This window comes from Cydia pomonella, chromosome 10, assembly GCF_033807575.1.
Source record: "Cydia pomonella isolate Wapato2018A chromosome 10, ilCydPomo1, whole genome shotgun sequence".
NCBI lineage: Eukaryota > Metazoa > Arthropoda > Insecta > Lepidoptera > Tortricidae > Cydia > Cydia pomonella.
In genome coordinates, this window is record NC_084712.1 from 17,463,792 (window position 1) to 17,480,838 (window position 17,047).

Sequence of the window (17,047 nt, forward strand, 5' to 3'; positions counted from 1 at the left end):
CCTACAATATAAGATTGCCCTTGAGATGCGATTTTTACCCAACTAATTCTTGGGAAGAATTGGTCAAATATTCTTTATTGATAAAAAGGGAGAAATTCGCTAATTTCTTAAAGATATTTGGGCTGAGAAAGGATAAGTCTAAAGCCCATTCTAATTTGAAATCATTAGAATGAGCTTAAATGCCTTGCGCATTCATTATAATAATTCTTTTAGGATGCTGTTGAAACTGCCGCTTTTCTGCAGCGCATAATCCGTGTTCGCTGAGGCGTAACAAAATTGCTTTACTGTTTGATGGCTCCTCTACACGATGGACCATCATAGTGGCCCACTAAGCTGGGCCAGCGTGTAGAGAGGGTAGTGGTGTCGGATGGCTTGTGGCGCGGTGGGATGGCGATGGGATGGCCGCGGTGTCGGTTTTTCGTCCGCACATCAAAGGTAGTGGGCCAGCGATGGCTGTATGCATCTACACGTGGCCCATCCCGCAGTGCGTGCTCGATCGCGGTCGAGTGTGGACGTTCGTGATGTGTATTATTTCGATTAAAAATGACAAGTATGTGACCGCATGACGAAACGATAAAGTTTTTAGAGTTATATCGGGGAGAAAGCGTAACATGGAACCCCAAACATAAAGACCTCAACTATAGAAATAAGATAGCAGGATATTTAAAAAAAAGTTTTTATAACAGATACTGCACGAATTAATTAAAGGATTAGGAAAATTACATATACATTACGCAGACATCTGTACATACAGTACATTTACAATTTAAATAAATAAATAAATATTAGATACCTACATATCTAAATATATATACATACATAATTACATATATACAAAATACACAGCGGCATATTAAGAAGACAAGTAATGATTTTTCAGTAGCGTTTTAAAGCTTTGAAGAGTTATTGCACAAATTTAAATGGATTTAATTGAAGACCTGTGTGACCCTGCCTATGAAGCCGATGTTCCCGGGTTCAAATGCTGGTAAGAGCGTTTATGGATATTCGTTCTGGAGTCTTGGATTTCTTCTATGTATTTAAGTATTTATACATATGTATACATTATGTATATCGTTGTTTACTTAAGTACCCACAACACTTGAACTTTCCGTGGAACTTACAACTAGTCAATTTGTGTAATTCTGTCCTACAATATTTGTTTATTTATTTATTTATTTCGATGGATAGATAACATCCACCACAATCTTCTACGTCATTTCTTTTTAATTACTTTATTATTATTATTGTGCAGATTAAGAAAACGATGGTACGTGGCGTATAAATAACATGCTGCTGCGCCTTATGCTTCCACGTCCATCTTGGAAAACGAATAGATCGCAACTGAATGTCGCCATCGTGTAGTGGTGTTTCAACCATCGCATGGCCATCGTGCTGGGCCAGCGCTGGGCCATCATGTAGAGGAGCCATGACAGAATGCGCTGGAGTAGCAATAGCATTCTAAGCATGAGCTGATTAAGCTAGATTGTTCTTTGTTATGGGCAATGAGTCAGCGTATTCAGATTTGTTTATAAATTATTAAATATGTTAGGTATTAGGTTACTATTTTTACTAACATAAATGATAAGCAGTAATTGCTACCAATTTTGGGACCATTATATTATTATGTCTTTAATAAAGAAAACCGTATTTTATTTTTTTACTGTAAAACAAATCCTACTATCAAACTTCCATCCATATTAAAGAATCCAAGAAGAGTTCCGCGGGATCTATGCGATGTGATCTACAGTATGTAAACACGCCGGCATGACTCAGCACTTGTGCAAATCGCCCGGCGTGTGCAATTGGGCATGCACTTGCAGCGCGGGTGCACAATCGTGCATGAGATTGTAAGCTTGTTACGGGATGTGTAGAAATGTGCACAAATATAGTGACATCAAATGCGAAAAAAAATTAGTAAACATCAAAATGTGGGATATCATCCTCATTTATGCCTATGAAGCTGATGGTCCCGGGTTCAAATCCTGGTAAGAGCATAATATATATTTGTGTGATGAAAACGGATATTTGTTTCTGAATCATGGGTGTTTTCTATGTAAGTATTTATAATTACCTATATATTATATATATCGGTGTCAAGGTACCTAAAACACAAGCCTGATTGAGCTTAGTCAATTTGTGTAATAATGTCCTATAATATTTATTTATTTAAAATAATAGTTTTAAAAGACCTATACAATGAATACAATTCCCCTAATGAAGGCGCCACTGGACGGTCGACTCAATTCTATATAATCGCTTTGAAAATTCAAAATGCACCTCGCTTCTAATATTATTTTGAACATTAAATAAATATCGGTTGAGTTTAAAAAAAACATCCAATGTTATTAATGTGACGTAAAGACTAAAAGATGTTTCCATTTATAGTTTATGGTAGGGACGGAGTACCGAAGTTTTCTAGTATGCGTGGGCTGACATGACCTTGGCCAATATTTATCATTTTAATTTTTTTGCAACTTGTGACAAGGTCATAGGAACTCAGACTAATAAATGTAGCCGAATTTCTAACCTTTCAAAACTTGAACAATCAAATCCTTCTTAATACAAGCCGCCATTGCCATCGCGCTAAAATTGAATACAATCGATATTTTAAGTAGTCCACTTGACCCCATTGTCCCCGTTCGGGGAGATGGGGCCGAAAGGCCGTCCAGAATTATCCACTTAATGCAATGAATAGGTAATTTAATTGAACGAATTGGTATCTGTCTATTTAGGTATAGTGGGGCCTAGCCAAGTTGACAGTCGTACATCTACAAAAGCGAAACAAAAAGACATAATGTACGTGGATGACAGATAAAGTGAAGCGCAAGGCGCTTCGTCGTTTTTTTAACCCCCATAACTTGGGTTTGGACAATACCAGACAAACAAAATTCTTGGGATATAATGCTAGTAGTGGACTTATTAAGCATAAAATATTTCAATAGCATAGCTTCCATAATTTAGATTTTGTTCATATCTAAAAATCCCCGATTTCAAAACCCTTAGGTTTTGTAGGGGTAGGACAGTATTATTTAGTACACAAACAAAAAAAAAATTCAAAAACTTAATATTTATTGCACCTAAAGGGATGAAAGGGAAGTTGAATTTTGTGTGGGGATTGAAATATAGGATAGTTTTCAACCTCAAAATCACTCCGTTAGGGTGTGAACGTGAAGGTGGAGATAAAGGACGTTAGGGAGAAAAGGGGGTTGAAGTTTGAATGGGGAATCAGTAAAAAAAGCAGATTGTATAAAAGATAACCCAACCCAATCGCCCCCAACCCTTTTAATTAGGGGATGGAAAATTGTCAATAAGTAGCAAGCAACTTACAAAGAGAAGTGATATCCCATCAAAAACATTTTCATGTAAAATGTTGCCAAGACGAAACTCGCGCTGACAAAAAGTTATCAGATCGATTGTTGAACCAAGCTTCTAACTCTTCAAGCCCGAACTTCACAAACTCTACACCTTAGTCAAAATATGTGACAACCAAGCCAAGATCTGATAGCTTTTTGAAAGTTTGAGCGGTGCGAGCCTTATGGTTTCGTCTTGGCAACATTTTACATGAAAATGGTTTTGATGAGATAGTTAATTTCTCAACTACGGGCTTACAATACGCTTATGAACGTCAAATAAATCTTTCAATTTATGATTGTAATTTGTAATAAAATAATTAAATGTCATTTCAAACTGTTTTCTGAAGTTGTTTTTTTTTTCTGTAAAAGAGTAGCTAAACAAAAACTTTGCCCCACCAGTTTTATCACCCTAGCCGTTTTATCCGTCCACAGCTGAAAGATGACAATATAACTCAATTTGTCCCCATCCAACTATTACTGCAATTACGCCATTTTGCCTGCGAAATGACTGACGTGATCTAATCAAGCTGCTCTGTCAACTTGTGATGGAAATGGTGCTTTATAACGTTGAAAGAAGGTTTATTTTAGCTTAAGTTGTAGTGGATGTTATTGTTCGGGAAAGAATAGTATACTTTTGTAGTACCTAGTTTTTTGGTAAATTCGAAAAAGTTTTAGATTATAATATATATATTTATGTAAGTCTTTATGTTCAGTTTAGTTGCATTTCCTTAAATAAATATATACAGTATATACACCGTGTTTTTATTGAATTTCGTTAACTTCGGGGTATTGGTAAGTACGTTTAAGAAACCTAAATGGCATAGTTAATTTTCAAAAAAAAAAAAATTTTGTTGTTTTTTTTTTTACTATTTTTATTTTTATAAAAAGTAACTAAATGTTGCATATAGCGTTGTTGTAACACGGGCATTACATTTAACTCAACCAAACAATTGAAAACTGTGACATATCAATGTCATTTCGAACGTCGATCGTCCGAGATAGTACTTACGTTTAGTAGCAAATGTATGAACTCGCACTAAACACTAATCAATAAGTAAACAGACCTTAAGGCAAGTGTACACGCTCGTAAGGACCTTATAAGATAAAAATTAATGATTGATTATCTCCGAAATGGAGTTAATTAGAATATCGGTGTCTTTGAGAAAGTCACTTAATTTAAGCTCAGGAATGCGCCCTCGAAATTAACGCAAATCAAAAAAAAAACGGTGTATACGAATATGTAGGTACCTAGTTATACTAGTTACTATTACAATATACTAAGTATATGTGATCATGTTGGTGTATCTATAATTATTAGAAAATATAATACTGCTGAGTTTCTCAAGTGAACTTTTTGGGCCAGCGCTTTTTCGATCCCGACCGACCGTACGATCAATTAATTAATAATTAATGAACAATAAAGAGCTTTTACTTTTTTCAGCTTAAAAAAGGTTGCAAATAATAAGTTTGACAGTTTGATTAATATAAAATGAAGAAAAAAAACTGTCAAATATCGTAAGTAAACTTATTGTCTGTCTGTATATTTGTAGCGACCAATGAAAACATAGCTTCCCATAAAGGCAGCGTCATGGCTCATGGGCCTACACGATGGGCCATCACACTGGCCCACTAAGATGGGTCAGCATGTAGAGAGCGTAGTGGTGTCAGATGGCTAATGACGCGGTGGGATGGCGATGGGATGGCCACGGTGTCGGTTTTTCGTCCAGCAGCGGTTTTTGGCCCTTTTGGGCCAGCGATGGTGCAAACGCATCTACACGTAGCCCATCCCATCGTGCGTGCTCTCAACCATTACATGGCCATCTCGCTGGTCCAGCGCTGGGCCATCGTGTAGAGGAGCCATAACCATCTCGCTGGTTCAGCACTGGGCCATCATGTAGAGCCATTAGATTTTTTTACATTTGCAGCAGCAGTGTAATCGGCAGCAATGTCGTACCGCAATGCTGCAGCAGTAAGGCTGGTGTTGTCTGAATCCGAACAGTACCTTAATGCACCCAACATGGACTGAACTGGACGTCGTTCAATACCCCCTGTTAGGGGGGTATGAGGGGCCGCTTCCGCCTTTCGGCTGCGGCGGCTGTCGCGGATCGCTCCCCACTGACCGGTGGGGAGATCAATTGGCCGTCATTTGGGGGACGGTGTGTGTGGCTGGTGTGGGCCAGCTCTTCGCTACCGATCGTTACCCAACCCCACGACCCCTAGCCTGGTGATACCGTTTGCGCGGGGCCAGGTTTCGGGGTCGCGGTGAAGGCGACCGGTAGCATAGCTGGCCTATGCGGCGTGCTGGTGAAGCTGTGTCCGATGTGTGTTGTGCTGCTACTGGTGTAGGAGGGCTCGGGGCAAGTCCCGAGCCCACCTCTTCGGAGGTCCGGGGTTGTGGTGCGGCGCGATGTCCCGCAGATGGTCGTGGCCGGCGTTGTTCGCGCGGTCAAACATGACCCGCGCGAGACGCTCGACGAATTCCTCTAAGCCTCGCCACACCAGCACACTGGTGAGAACACGAATGTGAGCCGATCGCGCAGTCCAACGCAACTAGTCGTGACCAGTCGCGCGCGTGACGCAAACTCGTCAACCAATCGCGTTATGGCATTCCAGTGGTGTGCACCAAACAAGAATATTCGATCGGAATTATATTCTGAACGGACCTATCTTTACTTTTGAAATCGTTGCTAACCTTGGAGGATTTAACAACTGGAGACGCCTTTAAGAGCATACCCCCATACCAAAACCATACCATACCATAGGAGAAGCTCCCTGTTGCTAGTGTGGATGAGGAGGAGTTCACACTGGTATCAAGAAAGAAGAAGGCGCGCACGGCGCCTCGTAAGACTCAGTGTGGTACCGCCGAACCGGCTAATTCTGGCTTGCGGATTGCTACACCGAGTAAGGCGCTGTACGTATCGCGCTTGCATTACACCGCCACGGCTGCTGAAGTGGTGGAGTATGTACATCAGAAGACCGGATACACGCTGAGGGTGTTCCAGCTTCGATCGCGCCACTACGTGCATTTCAACTCTTTTGTTGTGCGCGTGCCGCGACCGCTGCAGGGGACCATCGAATGCGCCGACTTCTGGCCGAAGGGTGTCGTGTTTCGGAGGTTCCGGGGCAAACTGCCGAATCCGACACAAGAGCAGCCGATTCAACGGAGCCACGCCGTTTTGTCGCCTAAATAGTGTTTAGTTGTAATTTTATAAAATGTATATGTATGTTAGTCTGTAAGGTATTTGTAATATGGGCCTTGTTGCCTGAATCAAATTTTAAATAAATAAATAAATAAATAAATAAATACCCCTCTGTCGAAAAACTCGGTCAATGGTCATATGTATTATATGGAATGACGTTTATCTGACATGGCTATTTGTACGTTACGTAGAAATAGCCATACATTTGACGTGCCTCTTCCCTGCAAAAATCGGCAGACTGTTTTGTACAGAAAATTACAGTCAAGGCGTCTCCAGTTTTTAAATCCTCCAAGTTGCTAACAGTAGTCTGTTTCTCTTGCAATTAATCTGCCGCTAATGTCAGAAATCAAGGCGACTATAATAGTCGAAGTAGAAAAATAATTGTTCTAAATGACATTGACCGTACATTGAACACAATGCCTATGCGCGAGATTTAATATAATGTCTAGAATTGGTAGGCTTAGCTTTACCAATATTTTATCAAATGAGCCATAAAAGTATTAATGAAAGAGCATGTAATTTAGATATAAACAACGCATTAATGTCGTCTATTTGCTAAAACCTTGTTTAAGCAGATTAGGGCACCCAAAAAATTAATTTTTAGCCACTAAAAAACAATAAGGACAAGTATTATTAATTATGTTTACCACAAATAAACAACCATTTTTTTACCGGTTTGTGTGAAAGAGGTTTGTTAAAAAAGGGTTTACACACTGTCCGATCCGATATCGGATATCGGATGACTATTGGAGAAAAACAGCTGCTAGAAAATGCCCTATAGCTTCAAGTCCTTTTATTTTTGCATGAACTTTCTTTTTAATTCATTAACAAATACTTACAATTTGTAATGGATAAAAAAAAAAAACACTTTTTTTTCTTTTTGCTTCTTTGTAGCCGTATCAGACATCGGATATAGGATTGAACGTTGTGAAAACGCTCTAAGCTAACGCTGTACGTTAGTGTTTCTTATTAGCTTGTGCACTACACCTATAGTGCGTGTCATCCACGATGACGCGCAGATTTGTCAAATCTATCCTTTAATAACATGGCAATACGAGTCAAGGAGCCATTCGTCATGAATGACATCTGTAATCGCTGTAGAAAAACCTCTCATTACCTTATCAAAGTTATGATAAACGAGCAGGTAATTAGATCTTGAGAGAAAAGCATGAAAATATACGTTCCTCACGAAATCTTCGATAAATGTAATTAAGAACACAAAAGCCGTGTAAAAAGTCGTTTATGGGCCATTGTGGCTTTATCTCGACGTCGGCTTTTGATGAGAAAAACAATAAAAAATTAATTATGAGATGTTATAGGAATTGTTCCGTGAGTTTACCGCAACCAGCGGTTTTACGTGGCGTCAGAGATAATGATATAGAGTAGTTCATCTTTGAATAAAATATTTCGGGAACTCTCGATACACAGCACGTATCGCTACGACTGTTCACAGATGTAGTGAATAATCATTTACCATCGTTTTTTCATGGAAACGCACAAACGTGTTATGCTATTACAGTCTCAGTACAAAAAGTACTGAGGTTGACCGAAGTAGGATAACAAATTCCGAACGTTTCCGAGAAAATACGATGGCAAAGGATTTTCACTATATCTGTACGTGATTAGGTATCCCACTTTTACTCAACCGCACTGCAAGCAACTCGATGTGCAAGCGAGTCAGCGCTATACACGCATGTCCCGCTTGCAAACAGAAGCGGTGCGGGGTCCGCATCCAAAATGACACAGAGTCTTCACTGAATACCGCCTTGCTTAGGATGGTATTCCACCTATCCAATTTATTTGTGCAATGTGCGTTGCGTCTCGGCTCTCATTAAGCAAAATGTGAGATGCAAATACACATTGGACCGAGAAATTGGACTGGTGGAATACCTACCATCCTTAGTTAAGTGGAATATTTGATCGTCGCGTCGAATGTAAATTTAAAAATAATCGGAAATAAGTTTACTGTCTTTAATCCTTATACTGTGCAAGCTTGTTGGAATTGTTGGACGAGCTCTACAAACTTTTTACAGGAGATTGTTAAGGTTTCGTAACAGGTGCAAACTATATCTACTTACATTTTGATGCACGTGCGGAAGGCATGCATTATAGAAAAATCAAATGACGTTCCCGTGTTTGTCAAGCGGCGGTTTTTATATAGTACATGGGGAACCTGTCTCTCTTATTTTCTAACAAAATCGATTTCATTTTTATATGATTGGTTTATTCTTAGGCAATTAACCCTGCCGATAAAACAACTATTATCTTATCTATATATACAAAAGACTTTTGGCAGCTATGTAGGATTGGTATAGCTAAGTAAGCGCCTTGTAAAATAAATACTATTATGTTTTTCCAAAAATTTGGCACGCGTATAGCGAACAGTACCCCTAGTGTAAATAAATTCGATTTCCAAACGTGACGTACGCGTTTGCGTTTAGTCTCATTTTGTATTGGATTTCGAAAGAGCGCGCCAAGCGGGACGTTTTGGAACCTCAAAATCCTATACAAAATGAGACTTAACGCAAACGCGTTCGTTACGTTATGATGTCGATCAAAGTTACACTAGGGGTACTGGTTGTCATTCCATTAGCTAGACAGGTTTTGGCGATTTAGATACTCAAACCAATCAATTCACAATCCGGTCCCATCCAATCACCCAATCATCCAATAAACCACTAAATGCTCGTAATACCAGCGGCCTTTTTAGCCTACTTGGTTTTTGCTACCCTGCAAATCAAGCTAGACGTCCAGGTTTAAGAGCATTTATACAGTATGTCTATTCTACTCGCTAAATCGAGCTACTTTTACTACAGGACCAACCCCGAGCGATTTTTTTTTAAATTTTCTATACAAAACATCCGACATATGATCAGCCAAAAAATATAAAATAGCCAAAAAAAAAAAGTATTTCGGGGTTGGTGAGGTCCCATAGTAAAAGCAGTTCAGTCTAGGTAGTAGAATCGAGCCCAGCAATTAAAGCCCCATGATGGGAGACAACCCGTACATACCGGACGTTGTTCTTGAGTTACCAATTATACGTATGTATGCTCTTTGTAATCTGTGTTACATACACATGTCCCCCATCCGAAAAACTAAAAGTAATAAACATACAAAAATAAAAACCAGATTTTCGCCTTGTGTTAGTAATTGCAGGGTACTACGGGGTTGCCCATGGCAGGCCAGCCCTGGCGAATGATTCCGAATACATCTGAACGACATTTGTATAAATATCGATCATTGAGTAAGTCGTTATTGACACCGCTCCTATTACCCGCGGGCTCCAATAACCCCACGCTATTATTACACAGTCGCTCTCAAGCTCGACTCACCCAAATTTTCGAATGTACTGGGAATATTTGTATAGATGGCCGGTGAAAATCGTTCCTTTTCATGCATATTATATCACCTTTACTGCTCCTTTAATGCAGTTACTTGAAAATATTGTCTCAATAGCGACCCATTTATGCGTTAGAGGGAGCAAGTGATATTGCTATCTCATTTCACCGCATAGCTGCGTCCCTTAGACTGGCCTGCGCTGGGCCATCGTGTAGAGGAGCCCTTTTCATGTGTATCAGTAAAGTGTATTTTTTATTTTTTAAATTATAATTTTTATATCTAACTATTTTACTAAAATTAATTTATATATTATTATTATCTATACCTATTATTACTAGTAGGTATTATTGGTTATGTTAAAAATGTATGATCAATACTGAATAAATTAATATGAATATAAATGTTGCAATTTTAGTTATTCGATCCGTTTCCGATATGATACTGCTCTGTCAGTGCCAAAAGTTACATTTCTTCGACAAAAACATCCCATTTGACACTGTCCGATCAGTATCATATCGAAAACAGAACGAAAACCTAAAATTCTGTGCCTGTTAATCTCTTCACAATAAAGTTCAGTTAACCACTTAAGAGGTCCACTGATTAACAGTCCGCCGGCCGCCGAACAACTGACAGTTACGGACTGTTAATCAGTGTAATCCGCATGTAATAAAAAAATTGAACTTTAATACTTGTACATACATACATACATACTCCTTCCTTGCCGTATCCGGCAATGGCGACTCCATCAACAATTCTTGTCCGGATTATGAAATGCCCTTAATTCCTTTTTTTTTAATACTTGTAAATAGAGTTGAATATCATATCCGCCATATATGGCTTCGTATGCGGTAAATAAGAACGCGTAACTTAACTTCTGCAGCTAAGTGTATCATTATTAATTTTTAGTCGACCCACGTATCTGGGTTTGTATGGACAATTTGTATGAATCATGTATTGTTTGCAAGTGGTCTATTGTACGGTTAAGCTTCAATTGGCATAATTATCATTCACGTAGCATTTAAAATGTACTGCGGATGTATATGTTTGTATATCGTCATATCGTCAAGTACCTTAGCTTAGGCCGCGGACTGGACGCTAGCAGCGAGCGGCGCGGCAAGCAAGCGGCAAATCAAGGTCAATGGATAAATGGCCTTGATTTACCGCTTGCCGCCCCGCTAGCCCTCCGCTCGCCGCGCTGCTTGCGTCCTGTCCGCGGCCTAAGGCCCAAGTCATCTTAAGCCTAAAAGTGGGGTCAGGGTGGGGGAGGAAAAAGTTGCATTTTATCTACATGTGGGGCAAAGTAATCTGATGCAAATATTGAGTTGTGTCCTTATGTTGGCTGGTAAGATTCACTTTTAAATTATGGATTTTAATGAAAAATCTTTAATACTAATGTAATAATTAACATTTGGTTTTTTTCTTTTTGTATGATATTTTACAGTTAGGATTTTCCTCGCGTTTATGTGGTGAAAAATGTTGTTTCACTCGATGGCAAAATTTATTTAACCCTCGTGCCTTGAAACCCCCGCAACGCTCAAGATTCCACTGTTAGAAGTGTTTATTTCTGGAACCATTCGCTTGCTTTGGTGTCACGATTAGCACGAGTTGTTAAACAACAACTTGGCCCCTTGTAAAAGAAATAATTCTTATTGCTCCAATAACAATACAAATGTAAACTGACAATGAAATTTTAGAAGAAAAGATTATACTTAATAGGCGGCCTTATCGATAAAAATCCCTTCTAAACAACCTTTGGGTAGCGGGAAATGAAGAACTCATCAAAAGTCGACAGGTAGTTAAGAGCTTATGTAAACATAAACAATACCACACAAACATACATTAATACAATATTAAACAAAGCAACAATATTAATGCAATATTATTGCTTGTTTAGTTTTATAGTTAGTTGTAAGTTTGATTTGTGTTAATTCTTTTTAAAGTGTTCGTCTGTATTATGAAATAAAGGATTTAGGAGTTGTAAATAAATCTCATATTAAACAAATAGACATATATTAAATAGTCTATGTTTCTACCGTTTATCTTGCATATTTCTGTCTAACCAGCAACCTTATTCTCATTCAGTTTTTTGAATATCCTCTTCATATTCTTTACAGAAGCTATCGTCTACCATCTTGTGCCCTTTTGTCCTTTAACGACGCCAAAATACGCCTTTTGTTTCTTTGATTATTTATGTCGAGACACTATTGTACTTTTGATGTAGATTTTAGTAGGAACTTGTTTACAAATTTAAAAAAAAGTTTGAGTCAGAGGTAGCTAATATCAAAGATACATTGTTTTTTTTTTAACCACGTCGGTGGCAAACAAGCATACGGCCCGTCTGATGGTAAGCAGTCACCGTAGCCTATGGACGCCTGCAACTTCAGAGGTGTTACATTTAGTAACATGTGTACAATCTAACACATTTCGTGCTTCGATTTGACAGGTAAACGGTACATCTCCATACATTTTGCGGTACTTAACTCTGATTGTCAAAAGTTGATGTATCAGTAACTGCAAAACATATGGTCAAACTAAGGGGCACGTTTTTTTTTATTAGACTTTACATCTCTATTACAATAAATTATCTTTGCTAATATACAGACGGCCTACCGCGAACTACGTTCGACGTGTTGCCTCCCTGTCACACTTACGTACGAATTTACAAGTGCGACAGAGAGGCAACACGTCGAACGTGGTTCGCGGTAGGCAATCTGATCGTGTCATTCACGACGACGCATGCCTTGACTTGTAATGTCATGTTATTAAAGGTTAGATTTGACAAATCTACGCGCCATCGTGGATGACACGAATTATATACGTATTTTTGATTAATAACATAATAACCGAGCAAACTATTAAAATTAAAGTTAAGGTCATTAAATATTTTTTGTTCGCAAAAACGGAATCATTATGGTTTCGTCATATCCATCCGTATATCCGCATATTATAACCTTTTTACTGGGAAAATATTAGATATATTTTTGCTTACTAGATGTATTTTTTGAGCCGCTACTTAGCAGAAACTAACTAAAATAGTGCATACTTATATAAATAAATTAACATATCTAGATGCTTCTTTAAAAAAAAAATGAAAGCTGCAAGCTGCTACATATTTTGTATGGAAATTAAATCGCGCGCTTTCTCCATAAGCCACTATGCTTGCTTGCAGCGAAAAAACATAGCGACACGTTTTCGAAAGTTCCTAATTCTTATATTTTAATAATTAAAAAATCGAAAAGGAAGCAAAGCCATGTTTAATACAGGCACAAAAAATTAAAAAAAAATACCATTCTTCTTTTTCTTCCTCGCGTTGTCCCGGTATTTTGCCACGGCTCATGGGAGCCTGGGGTCCGCTTGGCAACTAATCCCGAGGATTGGCGTAAGCACTAGTTTTTACGAAAGCGACTGCCATCTGACCTTCCAGCCCAGAGGGTAAACTAAGCCTTATTGGGATTAGTCCGGTTTCCTCACGATGTTTTCCTTCAACGAAAAGTGACTGGTAAATATCAAATGATATTTCGTATATAAGTTCCGAAAAACTCATTGGTGCGAGCCGGGGTTCGAACCCGCGAGTTCCGGATTGCAAGTCGCACGCTCTTACCGCTAGGCGACCAGCGCTTCTAAAACAAATACCATTATGTCAATATAATATATATAATGGATATATACAGATGATTACTATAACTAGCTTATATCTAAAATAGGCCCTTGAGGCATTGTACCAAGGATGCTGGCGGCATTTCCTCGTTGTATCGCAATACTGATACGTTGTGCGAGGAAGCCGCCAGCTCTTCGGTCACCAGTTACGTCAACATTATGTATATTGTTATTGTCAATAAAGATCCATTGATTAAAAAAAATATATATATATATATATATTAGAAGCGGCCGTCAACTTTCCTCCAATGTAGCAAGCACTATGACAGGGGTCACCAAATGGCGAACCGCGGTCCGGATCCGGACGATTTTTTTTTTGTTTTTTAGTAAACCCAAGTAGATACGAACCGCGATGGTAATTTTATTTTAAGAACTGGGCCCCTAAAGAAATTAAATGGTGACCAATCATTATGATATCCGCTTATAAAAAGGCGAACCGCCCGCCCAATTGCTATTGCTTACAGGATACCGAGATTTGTTTTGGAGTAATTTGAACATTTATTTTAAGTGCGATCTTATTTTCTAATTCAGAATATTGAATGCGTTACACATGTCCAAAAATACGTTGACAAATATTTTTTGGAATATTTTTCTTATAAAATTAACTAAAGATTTTAAAACAAAATTATCTTAAAATAGGTACTCTTTTAGCTTTGCTTTTTTTTTTAAAGCCAAACGTTTGGTAAAATTATCCAAAATGTGCCGCACAAAAAATTATGTCAACCTAATACTAACTACTTAATTACTAAAACGAGTAAATACCTTTTTAAATGTAAAGATATGAATCAGTTCAATTTACTACATATACCAAGGTACTTCTTGTACGACTATACTTTCTTTCATGTGCAAAGCAATCTTTGTATATTGCCCAATAACTATTTATTACATTTCTTACAATACATTTGATAAATACACCCATTATCCTTAATATTTGACTTGTTCACGAGCGTGATATATATTTCGGCCATATTTCCCAATATGTCGTAGGGAAACCGCCAAAGAATAATGGAACACAAAACATCAACAACTACCGGGCATTTGCCTTAATTCATTAATTTTACACCACAATAATATCACAACTATAAACTCTAAACGCATTAGAATAAAGTTCAATATGCAATGCATTTAAAGCCCATACCAAGTTCGCGCAAGCTAACTTTTGTGTGTATAAAGGGGTTGTCATAGAAACTTAAATGTACTGCGCGCGCATAACTCACACAAACGCGATTGAAGCTCTCCCCTTATTGTGCGAGGAAGATAAAAGATAACGTACAGTCAAATGCAAACTCTATCACAATCAATTAAAGATAAGCTTTCATTACACAATTTTATTTTGAAAAAATAACACATTTTATTTTTGTTTAAATCCTGGCTAAAAACAGCGCATTCCATTTACAAATTCCAATTTCGAACGCTATTTTGAACGCCGCGTTACATTTCAGGCGTTTATGTTATCGAATGTACGCTCCCCCGTCCCTGTCTAACATTACTCATTCACTCTAATACATTACACGTGTTTATGTGTGCGTGCTTTATACCACAGATTCTGCGCGATGGACCCCAGTATTCTCGCAGCCATGGACAAAGAGGCACTGAAAAAGCAGATCGAAAACATGAAATACCAAGCCTCCATGGAGCGCTGGCCGCTATCAAAAAGCATTGCTGCGTGAGTAGAACATTCCATTCTTAATTTAAAAAATCGAACGCGTGACGTCATATGTGGAGTGTACAAATTAGGGCGATGCTTCGCCCGGGAGTGCCCTGTGGATTGTGCATATATATGGTGCTTTTTTCAACGTTTCAACGTTACACGGGATTATCGCATGAGATGTGTAGGCGTCTGCCATACTAGGCAGCTTTTTGTGGTTTTTACGGACGCATGAAAACAAAGAGAGGGGTTTTCTGTGAAAATTATACGTGATTGTTTTTTAAGGTTATGTTGCTAAGGCGGAGAGTTGCCTGTTGCAATTTCTATAGTTTTCTTAAATAATTCTTCTAAGAGTGAGATGTATATTTATTATTATATATGTGTTTACGATTAACGTAACTTAATTTCCATACCTAATTTTGTGATATCACTATCACAATAACCACAAGATTTTTTTAGTGATTTTTATCATAAATATGTATTACAATACATTACGAATAAAATAGGTACCTACGCAAAATTAATCAATAACAATTTTAATTAAGTACCTATAAGTTATTATTACATTATTTTCGTTGTTACATTGAATGTAGTATATGTATTTAGTTTCAGTGTCAGATTCCTTAATATCATAAAACACATGTCAAAACAGAATAAAAAAAACATATGTAGTTTTTTTTTTATTATCAGCCAAACGATACATTTTAATAGTGAAAACCATTAAGTATGTTAGTTATAACAAAATAGTTGAACCATTGCATTTATAATACTTCAAAGTTTGCCTAAATACAATTTTCACCATACTTATTTAAAAGTAGCTATATAGTACCTATTCAAAAGTAGGTAGCTAAGTAGTAGCGGAAACTATCTAGGAATATAACACATTATTTTGTTTTTGTGATTATACTTATTAGGACACAAATCTCTGCATTTGTCGTTTATACCATCAAAATCGTGTTTATAAGTGTAAGTGACACCTCAGGAGTTACTTACTAACACCCATAGGCTGCGGTCACAGCTTCCCATCAAGCGAAATGAATGTACGGTTTCGTCGCCTCTATGTTATAAAAAATGGTGAATTGCCATAAACTAACCACCCCGTTGTAAATTGAGAGTCAATAGTTATTTACGATACAAGTGCAAAAAATAGGAAATTCGTAACGAGTGGCGATAAATTAAAACACGACCGAAGGATATGGTGCTACTTTACCGCACTAGTGCGAAAATTAGCATATTACGTTACTATGTCGAACATTTAAAGGGCGATATGTACTGTAAAACGTTGTACGATACATGTGCGAATAGGTAATTCGCAACTCGTGTCGATTTAAAACACTCCCTTCGGTCGTGTTTTAATTTATCGCCACTCGTTTCGAATTTCCTATTTTTCGCAATTGTATCGTAATGTACTATTTTGATTCAGGCATTTGATTCAGGCACTCATTCAAAAATAAAATTACGAAATTACAAGTAACTTTCCAACTAGGAAACAAATCAAATTGTTTTATGATTGTTTTTGGTTTTTTACTGTTTCTTTAGTATTAGATATCTATTTTTAGTTTACAAGTAACTTTCATCCATAAATCGTTTATTAATAATGAAATACAGGAGGTCTCATACACATCAGTCAGCAGTATTTACAAATCTAAATAACATTATAACTACTGCCAATTTTCTGGTTGGCCCATATTGTGTTAACTGTTAGAAAATGCCATGAGGCATTGAGTCCGCTTTTTTGTATTTTTTATTGTAAAGAATGGTATATATTCAAAATTAGAGAGATAATGTTGAAGTTCGTATGTTTAATGTGATTGCCGCATATAAACGCGTTATGGATTCAAAATTACGAG

The 17,047-nt window shown here is 37.7% G+C and overlaps 1 protein-coding gene across 2 annotated transcripts in view; it reads left to right on the forward strand.

Moving 5' to 3' along the window:
* Positions 1-17,047, forward strand: part of LOC133522306 (guanine nucleotide-binding protein subunit gamma-e) — an 86,742-nt gene that overhangs the window by 23,037 nt on the left and 46,658 nt on the right. For both annotated transcript variants that reach the window (XM_061857601.1, XM_061857600.1), the window contains exon 3: positions 15,093-15,215. In XM_061857601.1, the coding sequence (XP_061713585.1) occupies positions 15,103-15,215 (113 nt within the window). In that variant the 5' untranslated portion in view covers positions 15,093-15,102. The remainder of the gene's footprint in view (positions 1-15,092; positions 15,216-17,047) is intronic.